This window comes from Scatophagus argus, chromosome 22, assembly GCF_020382885.2.
Source record: "Scatophagus argus isolate fScaArg1 chromosome 22, fScaArg1.pri, whole genome shotgun sequence".
Taxonomy (NCBI): domain Eukaryota; kingdom Metazoa; phylum Chordata; class Actinopteri; family Scatophagidae; genus Scatophagus; species Scatophagus argus.
The window spans coordinates 15,888,184-15,909,398 of NC_058514.1; the positions used below are offsets into that span (position 1 = coordinate 15,888,184).

At 40.0% G+C, this 21,215-nt stretch overlaps 1 protein-coding gene across 1 annotated transcript; it reads right to left on the minus strand.

Moving 5' to 3' along the window:
• Positions 1 to 438: 438 nt before the first annotated feature.
• Positions 439 to 21,170, minus strand: sult4a1 (sulfotransferase family 4A, member 1). Its single transcript, XM_046379524.1, has 7 exons — positions 20,409 to 21,170; positions 13,681 to 13,811; positions 11,709 to 11,789; positions 11,086 to 11,212; positions 10,893 to 10,987; positions 7,866 to 8,004; positions 439 to 2,572 (listed from the first exon to the last, which is right to left on the minus strand). The coding sequence occupies exons 1-7, from the start codon at positions 20,575 to 20,577 to the stop codon at positions 2,460 to 2,462; spliced, it is 855 nt and encodes a 284-aa protein (XP_046235480.1). The 5' UTR covers positions 20,578 to 21,170; the 3' UTR covers positions 439 to 2,459.
• Between the last annotated feature and the right edge of the window lie 45 nt (positions 21,171 to 21,215).

Here is a 21,215-nt window from a genome sequence, read left to right on the forward strand (position 1 = left end):
GAGACTTGAACAGTGTCTGCCCCAGTGTTTGGCGGTGTTTTCAGCTGGCACCAAACAGTTTTAGGTGCATTACCATCAGCATCTGGATTGAAGAGTGGGTCTATCTTACTTTAATCCGATCCGGCTAACAGAGATGGATATACATGTGAACAAAAGTCTATTAAAAGAGAGCAAATGTGTAAATGACAAATGTAAGTAGGGCTCAGGCATTCATAAGGTTCTCGCTGTGTGAGTGGGTTGTATGAAATTTGGAAGGAACAGTTCCAAAAATGAAAATTCAGTCATTGTCTTGTCAGCCCAATACCAGTGGAAAGACAGCTTTGGTTTCTTAGTCCAGCAAGATGGTGATTTGTTTTATATGTAAAAATTAAAGAAAAAAAAACAAATGGAAACAAGCAAACAGACATAAAATAGCTCCATACAGCTCGTACAGCATAATCCAAGTGACTGGAAGCCCAGAATTCCTAAACTGATTTGAAAAGGTGTCATTTACACCTTTTTTTAGCCGCTAAGCTAAAACAGTTAGCACGCAGCCTGGCTGAAGTGGATGCACAAACTTGAATGCAAGTGCATGCAGTGTAAATCATGTTTTAAAATCGATTTGGGATCTCACTTCTAGAAACTTGGATTATACCAACCGAGTTGCATCCAGCCATTGTATGTTGTTTTTTAACGTTTTAAAACAAGCTGCAACACTGCTATGTTGTGAAATCCTTTTTATGTTAAATACGGAGCAACATCATCTTTTTTCTTATTTCACGTAATCCTATTCATGTTGTCTAGAGTTTTTAGGAGGTCTTAACATGACTTTATAGCTTTCTACAATTACTCCAAAGGCTTGTCAAGTGTGTCTACTGTATATATACGTGAATGTCTTTGTGTACATATCATCTCTGTTTGAACTGTTATATTTCTACTCTGCAAAGACTCTGTCAAGGCTCGCAGTCCTGAATTTAATCCACAAAGATGTTTGTCTTATTATATATTTATCTGCCTTCATAGCTGGGACACAGCTATAAAGGCAGATAAACACACACACTGAACATACAGTTGCGGTCACTTCAATAGCTGCTCATTTTATCTACCAGTGGTGTAAATTTTATCATGTGCAAAAATTACCGTGCAGTTGATTGCATTTCAAATGCCGACAATGTAACCATGTTTGTGTACAACATGCCAGAGCAACAGAACCAATCGGTGCAGTTTCTGTCTTACTTTCAGCCCATTCAGCTCAGTGTCAGATTCTATCACTGCATTAAGTTTGATGCTGCCACTGAGCAGCACCAGAGTTACACATTACTGTTCATATAGTGCATTTACAAATAACTGATGAATTTTTGAATTTGATATCTGAGTCCCTGATCCATTCTGATGGTATAACTAAGCACTGACAAGATAAAACTCTCTGTGTCGTTCTCTCTCTCTCTCTCTCTCTCTCTCTCTCTCTCTCTCTCTCTCTCTCTCTCTCTCTCTCTCTCTCTCTCTCTATCGTCGTCTGTCTCTAACACACTCTCACATACATCCAAACACACACATAAAGCTCATACATTAGGTGTCCAGTGACAGCTGGCGATGGACACTGAAAACCCTGCAGCAGTCGGAGCGAAAAACAAAACAAAGATCACCAAACACAACTATCTCCCAGCTGTGACATTGAGCTGTTGGGTTCGTTTAGGCGTGATAGGCTTATTCTCTGCAGGCTTACAGTTACCTTCCACGCATCAATGGATTTGAACCACTCCTGCATCAAGACAACTGCTAATTCACTCACATTCAGGGTTTGACCGATATATTTCTTGGACACACTAAAGGTTATATATGGGTGTTGTCTGTACAACCTGTAATTCTCTTTGGGCAGTTTGTTCAGTTATATCACATGTATGAGCACCATATTGGGTAACAGGTGACATCCATAGACTTTTTATGAAGCCATCATACCCATTTTTTTCTCCATCCAGACATATTGCCATGTGGTTTTCTGTGTAATTCAGTCACAAATACCTACATGTGGCTTAAATCCTTGTTATGAATCCTGTCATAGTCTAGGATTTTAGATATATATGTTGTCAAATACTAGAGCTCAAAAGTATTTGTATATCAGACTCTAAAAACCAATATCGGTCGAACCCTGCTTAACCAATACATGTATAAATACACAGCAGTGGGAACATTCTGTGGAGGTAGGGGCTGTTTGGCTTAATTACTGACTTAGAAATTTTGATAATCCTAATAAATCTTGATACACTTTGATCAACCTGTAAGGGCAGGATTCCGAAGACTTGTTGACTTGAGAAAGATTGCATTCTGGGAGAAGTCCGTGAGACTGTGCCATCAAACTTCAGACCAAATGGAGATGTAGGAGCATGGATTTTGGCAGGAGGTGCGCACTTGTCAACTGTACTGAAGAAGGACAGTGGAGTGGAGAGTAGGGAGGTGGTGCGGGGGGGGGAGGGCGCCCCTCACAGGCAGAAGTCGAAGGTCAGGTCAGACTTGCCCATCTTCTGTCTGTACACCGTGTCAAACTTTTCGTTCATAGACACTGTGAAGACGTCCTTCCACAGACCCACACGACCTGCAGGCAGGATGCACAAGGAGAGGGAAGGTTATAAATATTAATCAAATATTGAGTTACCTATCGACACAACCTGGACATCTGCCTCTCACATTATTCCAAACAGCTCACATAGAAAGCATCCTGTACCTGAAACCAGTACAACAGCCAAGACGTGTTGACCCACTGATTGACGTAAAGCAAGACTCAACTTTCTCACAAGTTATTTGGTTAATTCCAGTCACACCATCGTGCTAAATGACTCACCATATCAAAAAAGAACCAACATACATCAACTGCTTGTAACAAAAGCCACAAGCATATATTCACCCATGAACTGCAAAACCAGTGATACCAGTGACTTTAATGTAAAATAACAGGAAGGCATCAAAACTAAAGTGAACGACTGAAACATGGGCATGGAAACACAGGGAAGAGAAAACAAAACATCTTTTGACTAAGTTTATATAATACACTCACTCATTATACAATACAATTACAATAACAAGTGCATGTCATATCAATACAACAGATTAAGTTTTTGATGCCCACCACCAAGCTACTAACAATACTGATATTCCCCAAATAATTCATTCACTCAAATAAACCTCTTATCTTATCTAATCTAATCCAATCTTCACTGAGTTACATCCTCATTTCTTTTTCCAGCACAATAAATAAATTCAAATAAGATAATCGTCTGACAGGTTGTGGTGGATGTCGTTTTTCTTGAAAACATGACATTTTATTTGATATGTCTCAGGTGCAGAGTGAATGCAGCCTGACGTGGCAGTGACTCACCTGCTGTGGTGTGTGTGTGAGACAGATCAGACTGACTGTCAGCTGTGTGTTATGTCTATAGCAGACCAGACACCAGACTTCCATGCACTAAAAAAAATGATGGGGAAACAGAAAAAAAACAAATAACAGAAACCATAATATCAAATCAAAACAGGAAGGGTAATATAAAACAAATTGAATAATTACAACAAACTAGTTAAAGGAATAAGTGCATGAAACTCAAAGAAGGTTAAATAAAAATGGTATGGGCCTGCAGGCTGAAATCATACACCATACAGTCTATAGTTACAGAATGCATTGGCACAGTAATATAGCATTGAATGCAATCTATTGTGCAGGTGCAACATGTAGCCACACAGGGGTGCTATAATCATCTCAAACTGAGTTTGAGAAACCACTCAAATCCATGTATAGAACTTAAAGAACCCAGGACTTCTGTAGATACGGAACCCTACAGTGTTCAATGTGAAATACATTGTGTGCACACATGTGCACGTGTGTGTGTGTGGATGTGTATTCCTGTAGTTGTGGGAACAAAAATTTGTTCTTACAGTCACAATGTGAGGACCCGCGTTACTTATGGGGACAAAATGCTTTAAGGTTAGGTTGAGGTTAGGGTTAGGTTAAGGTAGGAGTTAGGATTAGGCAAGTCATGTTTATTGTTATGGTTAGGTGGTGGTTAAACCTCCAGGAAATGAATGTAAGTCTCTGTAATGTCCCCAAAAGTGATGGAAACAAGACTGTGTGTGTGTGTGTGTGTGTGTGTGTGTGTGTGTGTGTGTGTGTGTGTGTGTGTTAAAAATGGAAAGGCGTTCCAGCTGGGCCAGGTGAAAGGGAAATGTCTTGTGAAACTGGTGTAAAGACCAATTGGAATGTAATTCTAATCACATTATAGTGTGCAGTATGAGGCAATGGGTGAGACGTGAATGTATTAAGGCCATATCAGATGACAAGACCTGCTGCATGTGTACAATATGCAATAGGCAGAATTTCTTGGCAGGATTAATTTAGTTGTGTCTTGTTCTACAAGCGTTCACGTTGTTTGCTTACAGTTCAATGTCCTAAGATAACTCAACACAAACTCACTGATCCCTACAGACTTTTAGCTTCATACAAAACAAGAGAATACAGTGGTATGAAAAAGTATCTGAACCTTTTGGAAATCCTAACATTCCTACATAAAATCACCATCAAATGTGATCTGATCTTTGTCAAAATCACACAGATGAAAAAACAGTGTCTGCTTTAACTAAAACCACCCAATCATTTATAGGTTTTCATATTTTAAGGAGAATAGCATGCAAACAATAACAGAAGGGGGAGGAATAAGTAACTGAACCCTCTGCCTAAGGAGACTTAAAGGGCAATTGAAACCAATTTTTACCAAACTATTGAAGTCAGGTGTGTGCCCAATCACTGATGAGTTGCTTAAAGCTGCCCTGCCCACTATAAAAAACACACCTGGTAAGAATTGTCTTGATGAGAAGCATTGTCTGATGTGCACCATGGTTCGCTCAAAAGATCTGTCTGAAGACCTGCGATCAAGAATTGTTGATCTGTATAAAGCAGGGAAAGGATACAAAACCAGCTCTAAAAGTCTGGATGTTCATCCATCGACAGTCAGAGAAGTTGTCTACAAATGGAGAGAGTTTGGAACTGTTGCTTCTCTCCCAAGGAGTGGCCGTCCACCAAAGATGACGCCAAGAGTTCAGCGCAGACTACTCAGAGAGGTAAAAAAGAACCCGAGAGTGTCTGCTAAAGACTTGAAGGAATCACTGGCACAGTCCAATATCTCTGAGCACACATCAACTATATGTAAAACACTGGCCAAGAATGGTATTCATGGGAGGACTCCACGGAGGAAGCCACTGCTTTCTAAGAAAAACATTGATGCTCGTTTAATGTTCGCAAAAAGGCACTTGGACACTCCACTGAAGTTTTGGCAAAATATTTTGTGGACTGATGAAACCAAAGTTGAATTGTTTGGGAGGAATACACAACGTCATGTGTGGAGGACAAATGGAACGGCTCACCAACATCAACACCTCATCCCCACCGTGAAGCATGGTGGAGGGTGCATCATGGTTTGGGGCTGTTTTGCTGCCTCAGGGCCTGGACAACTTGCAATCATCAATGGAAAAATGAATTCAAAAGTTTATCAGGATGTTTTGCAGGAAAACCTGAGGCCGTCTGTCAGACAAGTTAAAAAGAGGATGGATGCTGCAACAAGACAATGATCCAAAACACAAAAGTAAATCAACTTCAGAATGGTTTCAGAAGAACAAAATGCACATTCTAGAGTGGCCAAGTCAAAGTCCAGACTTGAACCCCATTGAGATGCTGTGGCATGACCTCAAGACAGCGATTCATGCCAGACATCCAAGGAATCTGACTGAACTACAACAGTTTTGTAAAGAAGAATGGGCCAAGATTAGCCCTGATCGATGTGCCAGACTGATCTGCAGCTACAGGAAGCGTCTGGTTGAAGTTATTGCTGCCAAAGGGGGGGGCCACAAAATATTAAATGTGATGGTTCAGTTACTTATTCCTCCCCCTACTGTTATTGTTTGCATGCTATTCTCATTAAAATATGAAAACCTATAAACGTTTGGGTGGTTTTATTTAAAGCAGACACTGTTTTTTTCATTTGTGTGATTTTGACAAAGATCAGATCATATTTGATGGTGATTTTATGCAGAAATGTGAGAAATTCCAAAAGGTTCAGATACTTTTTCATACCACTGTATCCTAATGCTAATGCTAAAGCTTTATTTTTCAGTTTTGTTACTTGCCTAAAATTTCTTTTAAATTTTCTTTTTCTTTTTCCTTTCCTGCAAAGAACTGTGTTATTTCGAGGTAGTCAGGGAAAATGGAGACAGATGATGAGACAGCTTCAGAATCAATTTAGCTGTGTTGATTACTGAGTACTTTCAGGTGGAAGTTCCTGTGACGAAAAACTACTCAGTTAAGGTAATTATTCATTCATTCATCCTTCTTTGCAGCTCCTTTTTGGCCTAAGATAAATCTTTATCCACAAAACATTTATAATTGACAGTACTGTAGTTTACAGCTTTATAGTAGATTTCAAAACAAAAGAAGTTGTGTATTTTACAGCTGGTACAACACATTGATGGTTGTTACTAGTTTTGCTTAAAGTGTTTGGTTTTAATCTCTCTGAGGTGTTGATTCTCCCTGCTACAGTTTTATTTTGTAGTGCTGTGAATATTTTTTCAGAGAGACCTGAGCTACCTTTGCATGTGGTTTCTTTAGTCTCTACCTCGCTGGTCTTAACATAGCTTCACAAGGAGGCTCAGTCAACATCATAAGATCACTGATATGAATCAGGCCTGACCAAATGCTTCTAAAAGAGGAACTCTCAGTATCCGCCTCTTGTAGCTGGACAGCTCTCTCAAATGTAGTCAAGACTCCCACTCCATTCCATTACTGTTGGATGGTTGCTCTTGCTAATGAAAAAGTAAACTGGACTACGTGCTGGAAGCTTTTCATTTTCCCTGAACTGTTTCTTGTTTGCTGTGTTTGCTTGATAGTGGACTGGTTTTGTCTTTTCTGCTCGTCAAATGCACTCAGCGACTAAAAATCATTTTATTCGTGCAAGTCAGTAGTAGTCTACTTGCTTTGCTAAAATTTTCTTTTGCATACATCTTCCTCACACTGTTTGAAATTCACAGTGTTGTTTGTACCAAAGGCTGGAAACATTTTTTTTTTCAGCCTTTAAAACACTCCACCACATTTTATACTTCATGATTGGTTACTTGTCATGAAGAGGCCTTTTGTCAATTCATTGAAAACAAACCTCAGTTTGACTAATCACAACAGAAACCCTGTGAGATTTCATTAAGTACTGTGCAAGAATACAACTTTAAGACAATGGTACTTAACTTGAGTATTTCTATTTTCTTCTACTTTGTTACTTGCTGCTATTAATTATGATCAGATTAAGCTTAAAGCTCTGCTAATGTGTGTTAATCAATAATAAGTAAGGATTCTCAGCAAAAAAAAAACCCTGGTCATTGGTGTCAGTGATTTGGCCTCATAAGTAGCAGACATTGTAGATTAGCCTTGAAAAATAAGTTAGTTTGAAAGATGTGGAAGCTTGGAAGTTGCATTATGGGACATGAACAATCTATGTTCTTTGTTTATGTTTATATATTTGTATGTTTATATACGCTTCTCCATAATTTCAGATCATTTTGTTTTTTGCTACAAACTTTTGAATCTTAAAAAGAATGAATTACTTGATTGTGTAAATTGTAGACATTGCTGTTGTATAGTACAAAGTTACATCACGAGACACCAACTGTAAAATCATAAACTGAAGAAAAATGTAGTGTGAAGATGAAGATGTGAGAGTGAAATGGAAAACGACACATTTGGTGAATCTGATGCTTTGGGGATGCTAATCCACAGTGTCAGTGTCAACCACAGCAAACTCCCTTTCACCCAGATGTTTTAGTTTGGACACCAGGGAGCCAGAAACCATCCTCCCACTCACCCCTGCAGATGGACAGCGCCTCTGAGTTGCAGCACTGCTCGATGAGCTGGTTGCAACTCTCCACCATGCCCTCCAGCTGAGCCTTGTCACAGGAAACACCCAGGAATCGGGCTAACTGTTCCACAAATGTCCCCAGATCCTGGAGAGGAGAGGAGAGGAGAGGAGATGTATAAAAATGTGAAATTTGTGAAAACAATAATTTGACACAATTATAGAGGATATCCTCAGTTCTTACATAATACCAAGGCAGCAGTTCTGCTTCTCCTAATGTCATCCACCCACAGCTGGGGGAGAACACACTGTTCCCTGTGCTTACACAATCTGTGCATAAAGGTGAGAAATTCTGACTACAGACATTTGACAGTTGTAAAGACAAAACGTACAACGCTGTGTAAACATCGTTTTACAACATGTAGGTCATCCGTTTACGGCTCTGGGTTATATACACGTGCATGTTTGCATGTAAGTTCATGTGTCTCTGTGTGTTGAAGGCAGCTTCAGTTAAAGATTACTGACCCAGCTAGCAGCTCTGTCAGACTGTATGCAGTCACTATGTCAGTTGCAGTCACTAACAAGGGCAAAGCTAACAGGTTGATGTTAAGGTGTAACGTTTACCATTTAACATACACATATATGTGTATATAAGACTGGACTAGGATTGGACTAGGGTTGTCAGTAGTATTTAAGTATGAATACCTTTTCAATACTACGTATTTACAATCTGTATTTGAACCACGATGGTGACAGTCACAATGCCAAATTTCAGGCTTCAACAAGTACGTCACAAACCAATGAGTAATATCACACTGGTTCTGTCTGCTATTTATTGTACAGTTCATGGTTATGGCCTGCTACAAAACCTTGTAACTGTGGCTAACCTGTTAGTAAACAGTCGGCTGTTTACACATTTAGGAGATATGGAGCAAGATTAGCAATCATTTGGACTTGTAGAGGTAAAGGGATGTGCAGAGTTGATGAAGATTCAGGTTTGTCATTATGAGTGATTTGATTGTTGTCAGGATAAAAACGGTGCAGCATTAAATTAAATTTAAATCCATCGTATGTTAATTTTAGCTTGTGTTTTATGATGACTACTATTATATAAGAGGTGTGTGACATGTCCCTTTCTCTGTACAATTACTGTATAGGCCAGGCTACTTTTCTTTAATTTTTTCATATTTTGTCTAAAGTTGTTTTTAAAAAAATAGATAAATAAATAAATAAATTCAAAAAGCAGACAAATTTCTATGCAGTTTCATGACTTAAAAAGTGTTGATTCAAAATGATGTCTGAGATATGTAAGTCTCCCTAAGAACCAGCTTCAGTTTGGCAATTTATACCAAGAGGAGGAGAAACAGTATACAAAATATACAGAAATGCAGCACCTTAGTTAAATTTCGAATGGCTTTCATTATTATTATTATTATTTATAGACTGGATATCTAAATTGTTAAGCAATTGTGCCTTCTTTCAGTTTAGAAATCTTTTCTAAGAAAACTGTGTGCGTCAGTGTCTCGTAAACATGATAAGACCGATAATGTAAAAAGGGCCTTTGACAAAGCAAAGGGCAGTTATTGATTGGCATAATATCTTCTTTTTTTTGTGACTGGAGAGTTTTACACAAGAACGTTCTTTACCAGAGAGAGATAGGATGCATGTGTTTGTCACGTAGTACCAAAAGAGCTGCATCGGATCAAACTGAAGGTTACAGCAGTTTACGGCGTAGGAAAATGATGGAGGAGGTGCTTGGATTAGAGAGGAAATGCATTTGTATGAAAGGATTTAAAAGAGAAGATTCTTTTGTGAAGACACTGCTGAATGGTCCCCGCTATAATACTTTTAGCAATCTCAAATGATCTTGTTATTTATATACCTTCACATAGTGCTACTGGTAAGATCTATGCAAAGCTGCCAAGTATGTGTGGTTTTTGCAAAAAGTGATCCTATTTTGATAAAGAGTGAAAGCGTAAGAGATGAGGGAGACCTCTGATGGTTTTCTACACATTGTTGGCTTGCTGCAGTACTGGCACTGGCACTTGAGTCTGAATGGTGATGAATAAATGTAGTTTGAAAGTAGTCCATCCTCCTCCTGTTCACGAGTGGTTCAGGAGATGAGATCTTACTGTTTAGGCCAATATTTTATGGACATATTACACTATGGCTTATACCCTAAAGTGTAATATAGCCATAAAATATTGGCCTGTAAGTTCATCATCTGATAATAATCTATTATTTGAATCAATATTTTTGTCTCTCAGATTTATATGAATAATATAAAAATGTAAAAATATATATAAAAAATGAGATAAAGATACATGTATTGTTTTAGATAAATGGTTTAAGCAAAAGTACACTGAGGCAATTCCACTTTAGTTTACTGAAACAAGATAACTGTGTCCTCAACAATATAGAAAAAAAGAAAGAAAGAAAGGCAGCAATATTTCCTGCAATTCTACAGCAAACAGAGAGTAAGAAGGAAAAAGAAAAACATGAAGCTGCAGATGGTGGGAAGATGGAGACGAGATGGTGTCTGTACTGCAGTAAAGTTCAGCTTTATATCACAGCACAGTCAAGACTGCAGTCTGCATTGTGATCCTGTTGCAAATGACAACCCATATGGCAGAAATCTGGCTGTACGAAGTCCGTGTCGGAGCAGTTTCAAATCCAAACAGCATATCAAGTCTGAGACGACAGAAACAAAACTGTGCTCAAGTCACAACCGTTCTCAAAGAAGGGGCATTTGCTCTCTCACGCTGATGTCGACGAGGTCATACATGCTTTAATGTCAGCATGTGGTGATTATTTGAATTTGTTGTGTTTATTTTTAGAGTTTTAGAGGTGATTTTTCAGTTTCGCTGGAAGGGTTTACTGACATGCTGTAACTATCAAAATTACACTGAGCAATCAGAGGAGTCTGAACTCCACAAAAACCAAAGTGATGCTGACTTTAGGCCTTGGAGTTACACAATAAGATTAAGAGCTAGCAGACAAAGGCAAAGAAAGCACAAGAGACGGTGATGGTGTTACCTTGTACATGTCTTCATATTTCAAGAAGAGGACATTAGAGTCCATACGATGTTCCCAAAATTCCTGAACGTGTTCAAACCAGGAACCATATCCCACTATGAGAGAGAGACAGCTGGATGATACGCCATAGACAGAGGCAAAACTTCACACTGCAGGTCACAGTCACAGTATTTCAGTAACCTTCATAACTTACGCTTGTCATTCATGAAGCGTCGGCAGAACTCTTGAAAAGTTCCCCGGTAGCTCATGGTCCTGAGAGAGCGGTGGAACTGGTAGTAGGACACCACCAGGTCCTTAGGGTTACGAGCCATGTAGATCACCTAGAAGGGAATTACAACAATGCTAACTGTAGCGACAGGAATAATCCATGTAATGCTGTTAAGAGTGTGTGTGTGTAAAACATGTAGCTTCCTAAATGGGATTTTTAAATTAATCAATCACTTAATCAGTTGTGCTTACATTCTTGCACTAGATAAAACTAAATTCATCCAGAAAAGTCTCTTTCATCTGTCTAAAGAACTGGAGCAGAATGTGGGGTTATTCCCCTTAAACATTTATGAATGGACAACATCAAAAACCTGTGTTGGCATGAATGTAGAAGAGTAATAGCAGCTAATGAATGAGCTGGTGATTGTGAATCCTGGGCCAAGATGCTGATGCCAGTTGAATGCTATCAAATTAACAAAATTAAAGGAACGCTTTGGCAATACATGATTTTACCTCAAGACACAGCTTACAAAAACTCCCTATTTAGCATCTAATGCAACAAAAATTCATTGGCACCGTGTGTGTACTGTCCAGTCTCGGTGGACTGACCTTGGCCTCTCCATTGTGCAGGGCTGTGGGGAGAAAGCGATAGGGAAGATGGCTTTTGATTAGACGAGGGGATGTCAGCTCCTGTGGAAACACAAACGAAGCAAATATTTTTATAATACTTTACTTCAATTACAAATTAAACAGCAGGAATGATCTGTTTGAGAAGATCGTTTGAGAATTTCTTAGATGTTGGCTCTTTATCTGTCTTATACAATACTTCAATATATTTGCATTAGTGTTCTTTGTTTTCTGTTATACAGTAGCATGCAATGATAACAAGTTCCATTTAGGCACAGTGCCAATACTTGTTGTGTTGTTCTGTATGTGGTGTTTACATTTTATAATTTGGCCAATGTATTCCACTGAAACAGGTTGAGTATTAACTGCTTATATAGTATAGAAATAGAGCTTAAACCAGTATGTGAATATTGGTCATCATATCTATTCTCTTTCCACTGAAACCCATGAAAGTTTCTGATGTTGAAGTCAGTTTGCGTGAAAATTACACTTAATGTTGTAGCTGGTAAAGGTAACTCTAATTTTATTTACTTTACATACTCTCTTGCTAGCTTGAGTATTTCACCTTGGGGTCAGTACAGTCTTTTCTTAACGTCATGTATTAAATAACCCCCATCTGAAAATCAAGTACTGTTGGGGTTCTTGTGTTTTGGTTTGTGGCTGTGGTGTTTGTGTGGTTTGTGTTTAAGCAGAGCTGGGTGGAGCTAACCTTCCCACCTGTTCTCCTGCACACCTGCTTCCAATCCCTGGCAATCAACTCCACCCCAAGCCAGCAGTATTCATACTCCAGTTCATTCCTGCCTTTTCCGCTGGTTTATGTTTTTAGCTCCTTTCTAACACTTGCCTAGTCTTGTGTGAGAACTGTTATTAATCGAGATCTCCTTTTTGTCTCAGGTTCATTGTTTCCTGCCTGCCTGCTCTGCCCAGCTCTGCTCCTGATGCCAGCCCGAGCACGCTGCAGTCACCCAGTCACTCAATTTTTGACCCTCCGATTTCTTGGGCTCCTTGTCAAATATCTTTTGACTGAAATCATCAGCGAAGAAGTTTATTTTGCCACTTTATTGTAATAAAGACGTCTTGGTGTGGCGAGTGATCTGCCTGAATGGGAAATTCATAACAATTGCCTGAATACTTTATACTGTGTTACTTTGAATGACCACTTCACACCTCAGTTTGCAACTCAGGCTTTGTGTTATAAATCTGTAGCACAAGCTGTTGACATCATCTGGGATTTTTCAGACTTATGAAGACTTTGTGCAGAATTATAGTAGATGTTATACAAGTGAGGAATGTGACCTTTAAGTGCTGGGGCCTGTTTTGATTCCTTCAAAATATTACATCCTGAACAATGCAAGAGTTTAATACAAAGTGACCTGAGCTAAGAGAACTGAACACTTAGCTATTCAGAAAGCAACACACCTTTCGCAATGCATTTTAAAATGGGTCATCTGTTATCAGTGTGGAACGATTTATTTAAACATTGCTTCTTGATTGTAGCCAAAAAAAAAATGCTGACAGCTGAAGACGAATCGTTAAGTTTTACTTTTGCTGAGTTGCAATGCAACACTGTTCAGTAACAAACTGGGATAGCAAGACGTGCTTGAGATGTGATAAGGCTTTAAATAAACCTTCCTGTTTAGTTGATTGTATGTTCTCATTAAGCTAATGGACAGACAGTTCTTGTGACTGCACTCAATATTAGCCTTGTTTTGACTGTGGTGGACCAGCAACATCTCATGTTTCACATCAAAGCAAAGTGTTGATGTCGTCATGCTGCTATATGTAACAAAAAGCATACCCACAGCAATGCAGTCATTATTTTACAGCTCAGCTAGCAAAATAATGCAGTTTAAACAATTAAAACATTATCTACAGGTCCCCCTCAGGCTAATCTTCAAATGATCAATTCAGCTCAGGAACTAAATGAATGTTAAGCTGAATTCAGCTACATTACCTGTATGATGTCCAGGCCAGGTTGGGGGTACTCTAAGACAGGCAGTTGTTCATCGATGTTCATGAGGCCGATCTCATCAGGGTCTGCTCCCTGACTCACTAGGTACACAATCTCCTGAAGTAAACTGGTGCCTGTGGGGAGAGAGCCAGGGGACATTGAAGGCCTGCAAAAACAGGGAGGGTAGCTGCCATGTGCACAGGACAGGAACTTAATAAAACCAAGGCAAGACAAATTAACTGCTGCACTATTAACTGAAAGACTGTATCAGAAAACTCTACTTGGATATTATAGTGTTAATTTCACTTCAGGTCATCTTACATGGTTGCACAAGGGCCAACAGCAAAGAACCACAACCTATGCATCCTCTCAGCCCTGTGGAGCCTTTCAGCCTCTTTTAGCTTCTTGTTTTGGTTTTCTGACCCACAAACTCTGTGCTCCTCAGCCTCATTTCCAGCAACAGGAAGCTAATTTCAGCAAAACAGCTCTGATAAACCCACTGTACACTACCAGATGAACACCAAACAGCAAACACACAAAGTTAGCAACTGTAGCTGGTAAGCACAATGGATCATTTCACAGGTAAAGAGCAAGTTGTTTTTCTGAGGTGGAGACCAAAATCAGAGCTAAAAAGAGTGACTATTGGAGCTACATGCGTCAGGTGGGCAGAGGAAGATGCTTCTTCGAAATTCACCACTTTAGAATTGCACTCCTGTCACTCACAGCTGATAGTAATAATAAAACAAAAGGAATAAAATCAATGTAGCAGAAACAGACCTACTGTCTTGCTCATTCCATACATTCTCCTTCCTTTTCAAAACTTGGAGTCTATGTTACCCACAATGCACCATGATGGTTAATTGACAGCATCGGACACTAATTCCAAAGTTTTATACACAGACAGCTTCAACACCAAAATACTGTACACCTATGCAAACACAGCAGCTACACAGTGGACAACACCAATGCATGATAACTGTGAGAGGATGAGGAGGTGAAGCGGTGAGTCATAACCAGGTCATCATGGTTTGTAATGATACAGGACAGTTAGAGTACAGCTACTTCATATGGATGAGCGCATGGATCTAGAACATTGAATTTGAATGATTTGACTGTATGAGGCAGCTGTCATTCTGATTGTTACTGTTAACCCAGAGACTCCACTCTGCTGTGCAGTTCATACACCTCACCAGTAAACCGAAGGGCTGTAAGGAGGTATTACATCAGGCTTCACGGTCAAATGTTTAGTTTCAAATCTGGATTTTTGTCTCTTTGTATGCTTTCTCTCACAAAGAGAATTTTTATTTGTAAATCTGCAGTATTTTCTCTGAATATTACGCCCTCCCTGGGCACTAATACGCTGATGTTCTTAAGCTTCAGCTATGCTCCTCTAGAGCTACAAAAGGTATTTATATGTGATATATTTGAAAATATCAATATAAAGAATTAAAAAGCCGGAATATCAATCAGTGCCAGCATAAAGCAGAATCTTTGTCAATATAATATTGTTTTATTCATTACTGTGTCAATGTGTTGTCCTTGTTACTTGCTTTGGATTGCAGATATTCTTGAATGTCCCAGTCCAATCTAACATCCCACACATTTGTTTTGTCTAATAACAACAAAATGAAGGTTAGAGGCCGCTCTCAGATCACACCAAGTGAAACCCGAAGAGCATAAAGCAGAGAGAGTTAACAGATCCGTACGATCAGTTCGGCTTCCGAGTTTTCTTTAATAGGCTATGTACCCAATAGCTAACCAACCTTTCATCGAAAAGGACAGAAGGAAGTATTCTTGTTGAGAATAAAAATATGTGTAGCTGAGTGGCCTGGAGCTGGCCACATGCCGCCCGTGAAACCAAATAAATCATACAACAAAAATTTAGTTTGTCTCACTCTAAAAGAAAACTTTTATGCTTTAAGGGTACCACTTATGATGTATTCTGCATCAGTGAAAGGGTTCAGTTGTGCTTGAAAGCATAACTGAATGGCTTACAAGCTGAAATACAAGCCAAAAATACTGAGACGCTGTGCACAAGCCATGCCTTAACGAAGCTGAACATACAAACTATTAAAGAGTTGCTATTTAAACCGAGATGTGCTGCATGTATGCTATATGTATTTGGACATCCCTTCTGATTTTGCCCAGATTTCAAACAGAGTTAAAAGCAGCTTCTCATTTCTAGTCAGTAACCATCAGTTTTGTCAGCTGAAATAACAACTGTTGCAGCCATATTTGCAAGCTAATTAAGCTTTGTCTAAGGAACATGAGTTGGTTAAAAATACAGGCTCTGGCTGACTTCTTGATGTTTCCAGCTGATTTGTTTTCAAACAAGAACCTGTGAAGTCAAATATTAACTTGACATATTCACACATAACATGCACCGAAAGACAGAGGTTAAAGCGCAGACAAAAAGTCACAATCTTCACGAGACAATCAATGGAGAAGACGTGTAAGCAAAGAAACAGCAATATTGCTCTTGTCTTGTAATGCAGAGCCTGCTGATGTTACAGCGAACTGTGATACATACAAGAGCAGCTTATTCTAATTTTTCAACACAAGGTGGTATGACAAAATGTATTCTGTAGTCACTTTTATATCATCATGCTCAGTTGATAATACCAGTGATGTTCTGGGTAGTTCTAATCAACCTCCCCGCCACAAAAAAGAGGATTAGTCCTTTTCTCCTAACTTCTAGCCTAGACTAGTACCTCATAATTACAAGTTGAGTAGCCTCAGTTTGCTTGTTTGTTTATAGCCTGCAAATATAATGCAGGGTAACCCTCAGATAAGATCTGGGTTATTTTCTCAGACTTCAGAAAGCTTCTCAGTATGCCCCATGACTAGCAGAGTGATTCTGACACATCATGTAAAATCAGTACAGTCCCTCTTTAAATTCCACATCTACACTCAAACAGAACAAAGGATTCTCTCTCCTCTTTGTAAGTGCATGCGATCGTACTAATCAAACTTAAAAAAACTTTACATTCACCGAAATTCTTCTCTGCATTTAACTCATCACTGATTGAAACACACACACGTGCAACATGCAGTGAAACACACAGGGCAGCAGCAGTGGGCTGTCATTGTCAAGTGCCCGCAGAGCAATTGGGGGTTAAATATCTTGCTCAAGGGCACATCAGTCAGCTAGTGGAGTCCAGGGGAAATCAAACTGGCAACCCTCCGGTCACAAGCCGCTTCTCCAACCTCTAGGCCACGGCTGCCCCTGATCTTATGTGATTTTATGTATCAGAGGAAAACAGAGAGGAAAAGCCAGTTGTGTCCTGATTTGAAAGCCAGAGAGGACACATCAAGTTAAGGTCAGGAGTTCGATGTGTGTGTTTGCCTAGAAATGTGGGAGGGGGGGGACATTCCAGAACCAGCTGTGACAAATTTATAAATTCATGTGTTTTTAGTGCCTGTGCCCACACTGATTCTAGGAATGAAAAAAAACAACATTAAATAGCAGACCATCTTTCCCTGGAAATGTCTGAATTCATCTTTCATTTATTAAGTAATATGTGGGATGAGATGTGCTCTTTGACCATTTCATAATCTGGCTGTGATACAGGTCCTGATGTTGGTTAATATGGGCAACTGAGTTCACAGAACTCAAAACTAAATATGGTCATCAGCGGCCTTTTTTTCAATGACTAAAGAGACAGCAAGGACGTCATAAACCAAAGACTGTGATTATGTCAGCATTGTTGTTGGTTCAAAAGAAATATGCAAAACAAAGCATGTCCTACACTCTGATTGATGCAATCAGACCACTAGACCGGACACTTTCTGCTAGCTACGGTTTTCTTTGACTAATGGTGGTGACCCACTGCACGCAAACTGACCGGCAAAAAAAATCTGTGCCCATTCATTGTCTGTGGAAAGCAGCTGGCGAGTTGGCAGCGATATGCAAAAGGAGCACACATCAAGTGTCTTAACTGCTGTTCAAGCCTCTGACACCCATTACTTAGTGTAATTACCCATCACACTCTGCACTCACACTCAGCATAACGTCGCTCACTCATAACACTATGGACAAATGGATTGTGTGATTCGTAGTTAACATGTTCACAAGTGATATTAGTAAATATTAGAACAAACAGATGCATTTTCTTTCTTCTTTTTTTTATCTACCTCCACCGTTATCATAATAAATGAGATGATAATAAATGAATACCAGAATCAAAATCATACTGAAGCTGACTAAATGAAATGGTGCACATTAGCATTTATTTGGACTCATGTTCTAGTGGGACAGTGAGAGTAAATTTAATATGTTCTGTCTTTGCCTCTGTTTTCGGTCTCCAGTATGTTCACCAGCTGGTCACTAACTTAGTCTTCTGTTTCGTGCTGAGCAGGTAGTGTACTGAAGGCTTTTGGAGAGTTTTAATTGAAAAGAGCTGCCTGAGACTGAACAAAAACGATAAAGTTGCAGTTGAACGAAGCTAAAATGGGGATGGTGATAATTACCCATTTGTCACTACAAGGGACACGTTTCAAATTACACACACTCATTTGGTCGTTTGTAGCAGCTGTGGCCTAGAGGTTGGCGTGTGATCAGAGGGTCGCCGGTTCGATTCCCCCACCGGACGAGCAGATGTTCCTGATGTGCCCTTGAGCAAGGCACTTAACTCCCAATTTGCTCCCCGGGCGCTTGATGCTGCCCACTGCTCCTGTGTGTGTTTCACTGCATGTAATTTGCTGGGTGTTGCATGTGTGTGTTCAACTAAGGATGGGTCAAATGCAGAAGACAAATTCAGTGTGTGTATGTAAAAATATATATACTGTCAATAAAGGGATTCTTCTCTTCTTCTTTTTAAATTTGAAAACTAATAAATGTAGCCTTAACCAAGCGTTTTAGTTTCCTGGTCTAAACCACACCTTTACTCCATATGCACAGCTTTTCTCCACTCATAACTAGCTGCCATGCACAGATATCATAGAAAGTAATGGAAACAATTCTCTGACATCTGTGCTCAGGTATGGAATTTAGAGAATCTTAGTCATTTTTCCGCAGTCAGCCGTGAAAATAAATGAATCATTACCACGCACAGTTAGCAACCAACCTCTGTGGAAAGAATGGGAGGATGCAGCACAAATCTGTGCTTGCAGGGCAAAACCTAAAAGGGAAGCAGCACGGTCTGTTACACACAGAGCAGTTAACTGTACTGCTTTCTCTCACGGTGTAACAGCATGTGTACTGCAGTATGATGCAGCAGCACTCTGCCATCCACCCCAACCTCTGCATTGTAGAAGTAAAATGATCAGTTTTATCAGTTTGCTTCTGTTAGACTACCATATGCTTTAGGATAATCTGCTTCCATTCTCAGAGAAAGCCCTGAGAATAATAATAATAATAATAATAATAATAATATAGAGAGGGGAGAGAGAGAGGTAGAGAGAGAGAAAGAGAGAAAGAGATCTGCAAATAATATGTACATTTGCAAATTATTTGCAAGTGCCAACACTATACAGGACCAGTTATATTCCCACTATTGAAATTTTGTCCAAATATAGTTATCCCATGCTGAAGCCTCATTATCTCAGGGAAATATTTCACATACATGTGTGAAAACCAGCAAACACTTTGAACATATGTACAGATATTGAATGCTCACCCAAAATCAGTTATTTTAGCCTTAGACACTACTGTTACAATCGACTCTCACTTGACACTTTTCTTTTTTTTCCTTTCTTATCATTTGCTGTAATGACACTAGATAAATAACACTCCTGTTTACTGGAGACTAGAGGACTGAGGGTCAGAATGGCATGTAGTTTAATTAAGTCCCGAAGCACAATCTTCAAAGTGTTACAGTCTATTGCTTGTTCTCCTGAAGCATGAAGTTTGAACATCTCTGTGAAATATTCCTCACGTAGTTCACTGCAGACATTAGCTGCATGACATGTGCGTATGCATTTCTCCATAACCATATCTAAGTTTGAGAAAAGACTTTACAACTGCGGTGATGTCTGATGTGGATGCAGATGTGGATTTTGGCACAGCATATATTATCATGTATTAAGATGTATCAGAAAGGTTTAATTGATTAGAAAGTCCCATGATGAGAGAGTCATTTAATTCATTTAAAGTTGCATCTCTGTTTTGATCACCAACTGTGCATTGTTGACTTTCTTCCATCCTACGTCTGGGCCTAAATGTGTTCCTATGTGCTGACACTCTGAATCATAGCAATAACTCCCAGGGTAATAATCATACACCCTCTGCCTCTCTACATGCACTGACAGTAAACTACAGCTGCCCACCAGTCGTCACATGACCGGACCCACCCAGCTCACAGCAGGGCACCGCGCACGGCGGCCGGCCTGCAGCAGCGCTGCGCAACGACACTCCGAAGATGTAAACACCAACTTCCATATGTGCCTGGTAGCGCGTGGGATTGTGTTGCATGATGAAGGCCAGCTTAGACGTGTGGGCTAACTGATGCACTACAGCCATGCATGGTAGATTTACCGTGACTCAATCTGTTTGTGAAAGCTTGACAGAGGCCTTTCACACGTAGTTCTGCTGCACAAGCCAATTAGATGTCAGAGTTACGCAAAATGACCCCAACAAGTGACGGAGGATTTGCATTTGCTCGCCCTGTGCTTTATTGATATGATGAAACTTTAACAAGGGAAGCCTGCAGTCAGCGCTGCAGCAGAGAGCAGCCGAGAAATCTGAAGACGCAGCGAGCCGCGTGCAGCAGGTGACGCAGAGGCTTGTTTACCTGACTTTGGGTAGGTGACAATCCATATGTCGCTACTTCTGAGGGAGAAGTTGGCAATCTCCTCCATCTTCCCTCTGCAGAAGGGCGGCAGCCGCACTCCATCAAACTCGAAGTATTTGCTTTCAAACTCAATCGGCGTGCTCGGCGTGTCTGCCTCGCTCTCGGCCATCCTCGAAACGAGCCGCCAGCGCAAGAAGAAGAAAACACGCGCACACCCACGTGAACAGTTTTTCTTTTCTTTTCTTTTCAAATGGAATCAAAGATGAAGATGACGGTGATGAGGTTGATTTGAAACGCCGCTGCCGCTCGTCCGTGATGTTTCAAGCTCACGGTGGATGCTGCTACGGCAGGCGGACGAGGTGACCTACAGCCAATCGCGCGGGAGAGAAGTGATGTAATGCGTGCGTGCACGAGTCCCAGCATCAGGACCACTCTGGCCGGGCCCGAGGATGCGCGCGCGCCCGCAGAGGAAGGATGCTTCCCAACACATATAGACCTACGTACCCCGGAAAAAACTGTTACCATAAAACTGCTGCAATATCCAATAATATTATGTTATAGTCCTCTGCTCTTATAGTGCACACGGCCACCTCATTTCCATGTTCCTACATAAATCGTCACTGGGTCTTGTAAGTGTATGTGATATTGAACAATGAGTTTATAAAAATGATCAGCACTATATCACACAGTGCTACTACATAAAAGCTTTCCGTAACCCAATTCCATAATACACTGAATAATCTTCTATGTAAATTGTATTTTTTTGGTACTTTTTTTCTTTCTTGGTGTTTTTGAGTGATTTTATGT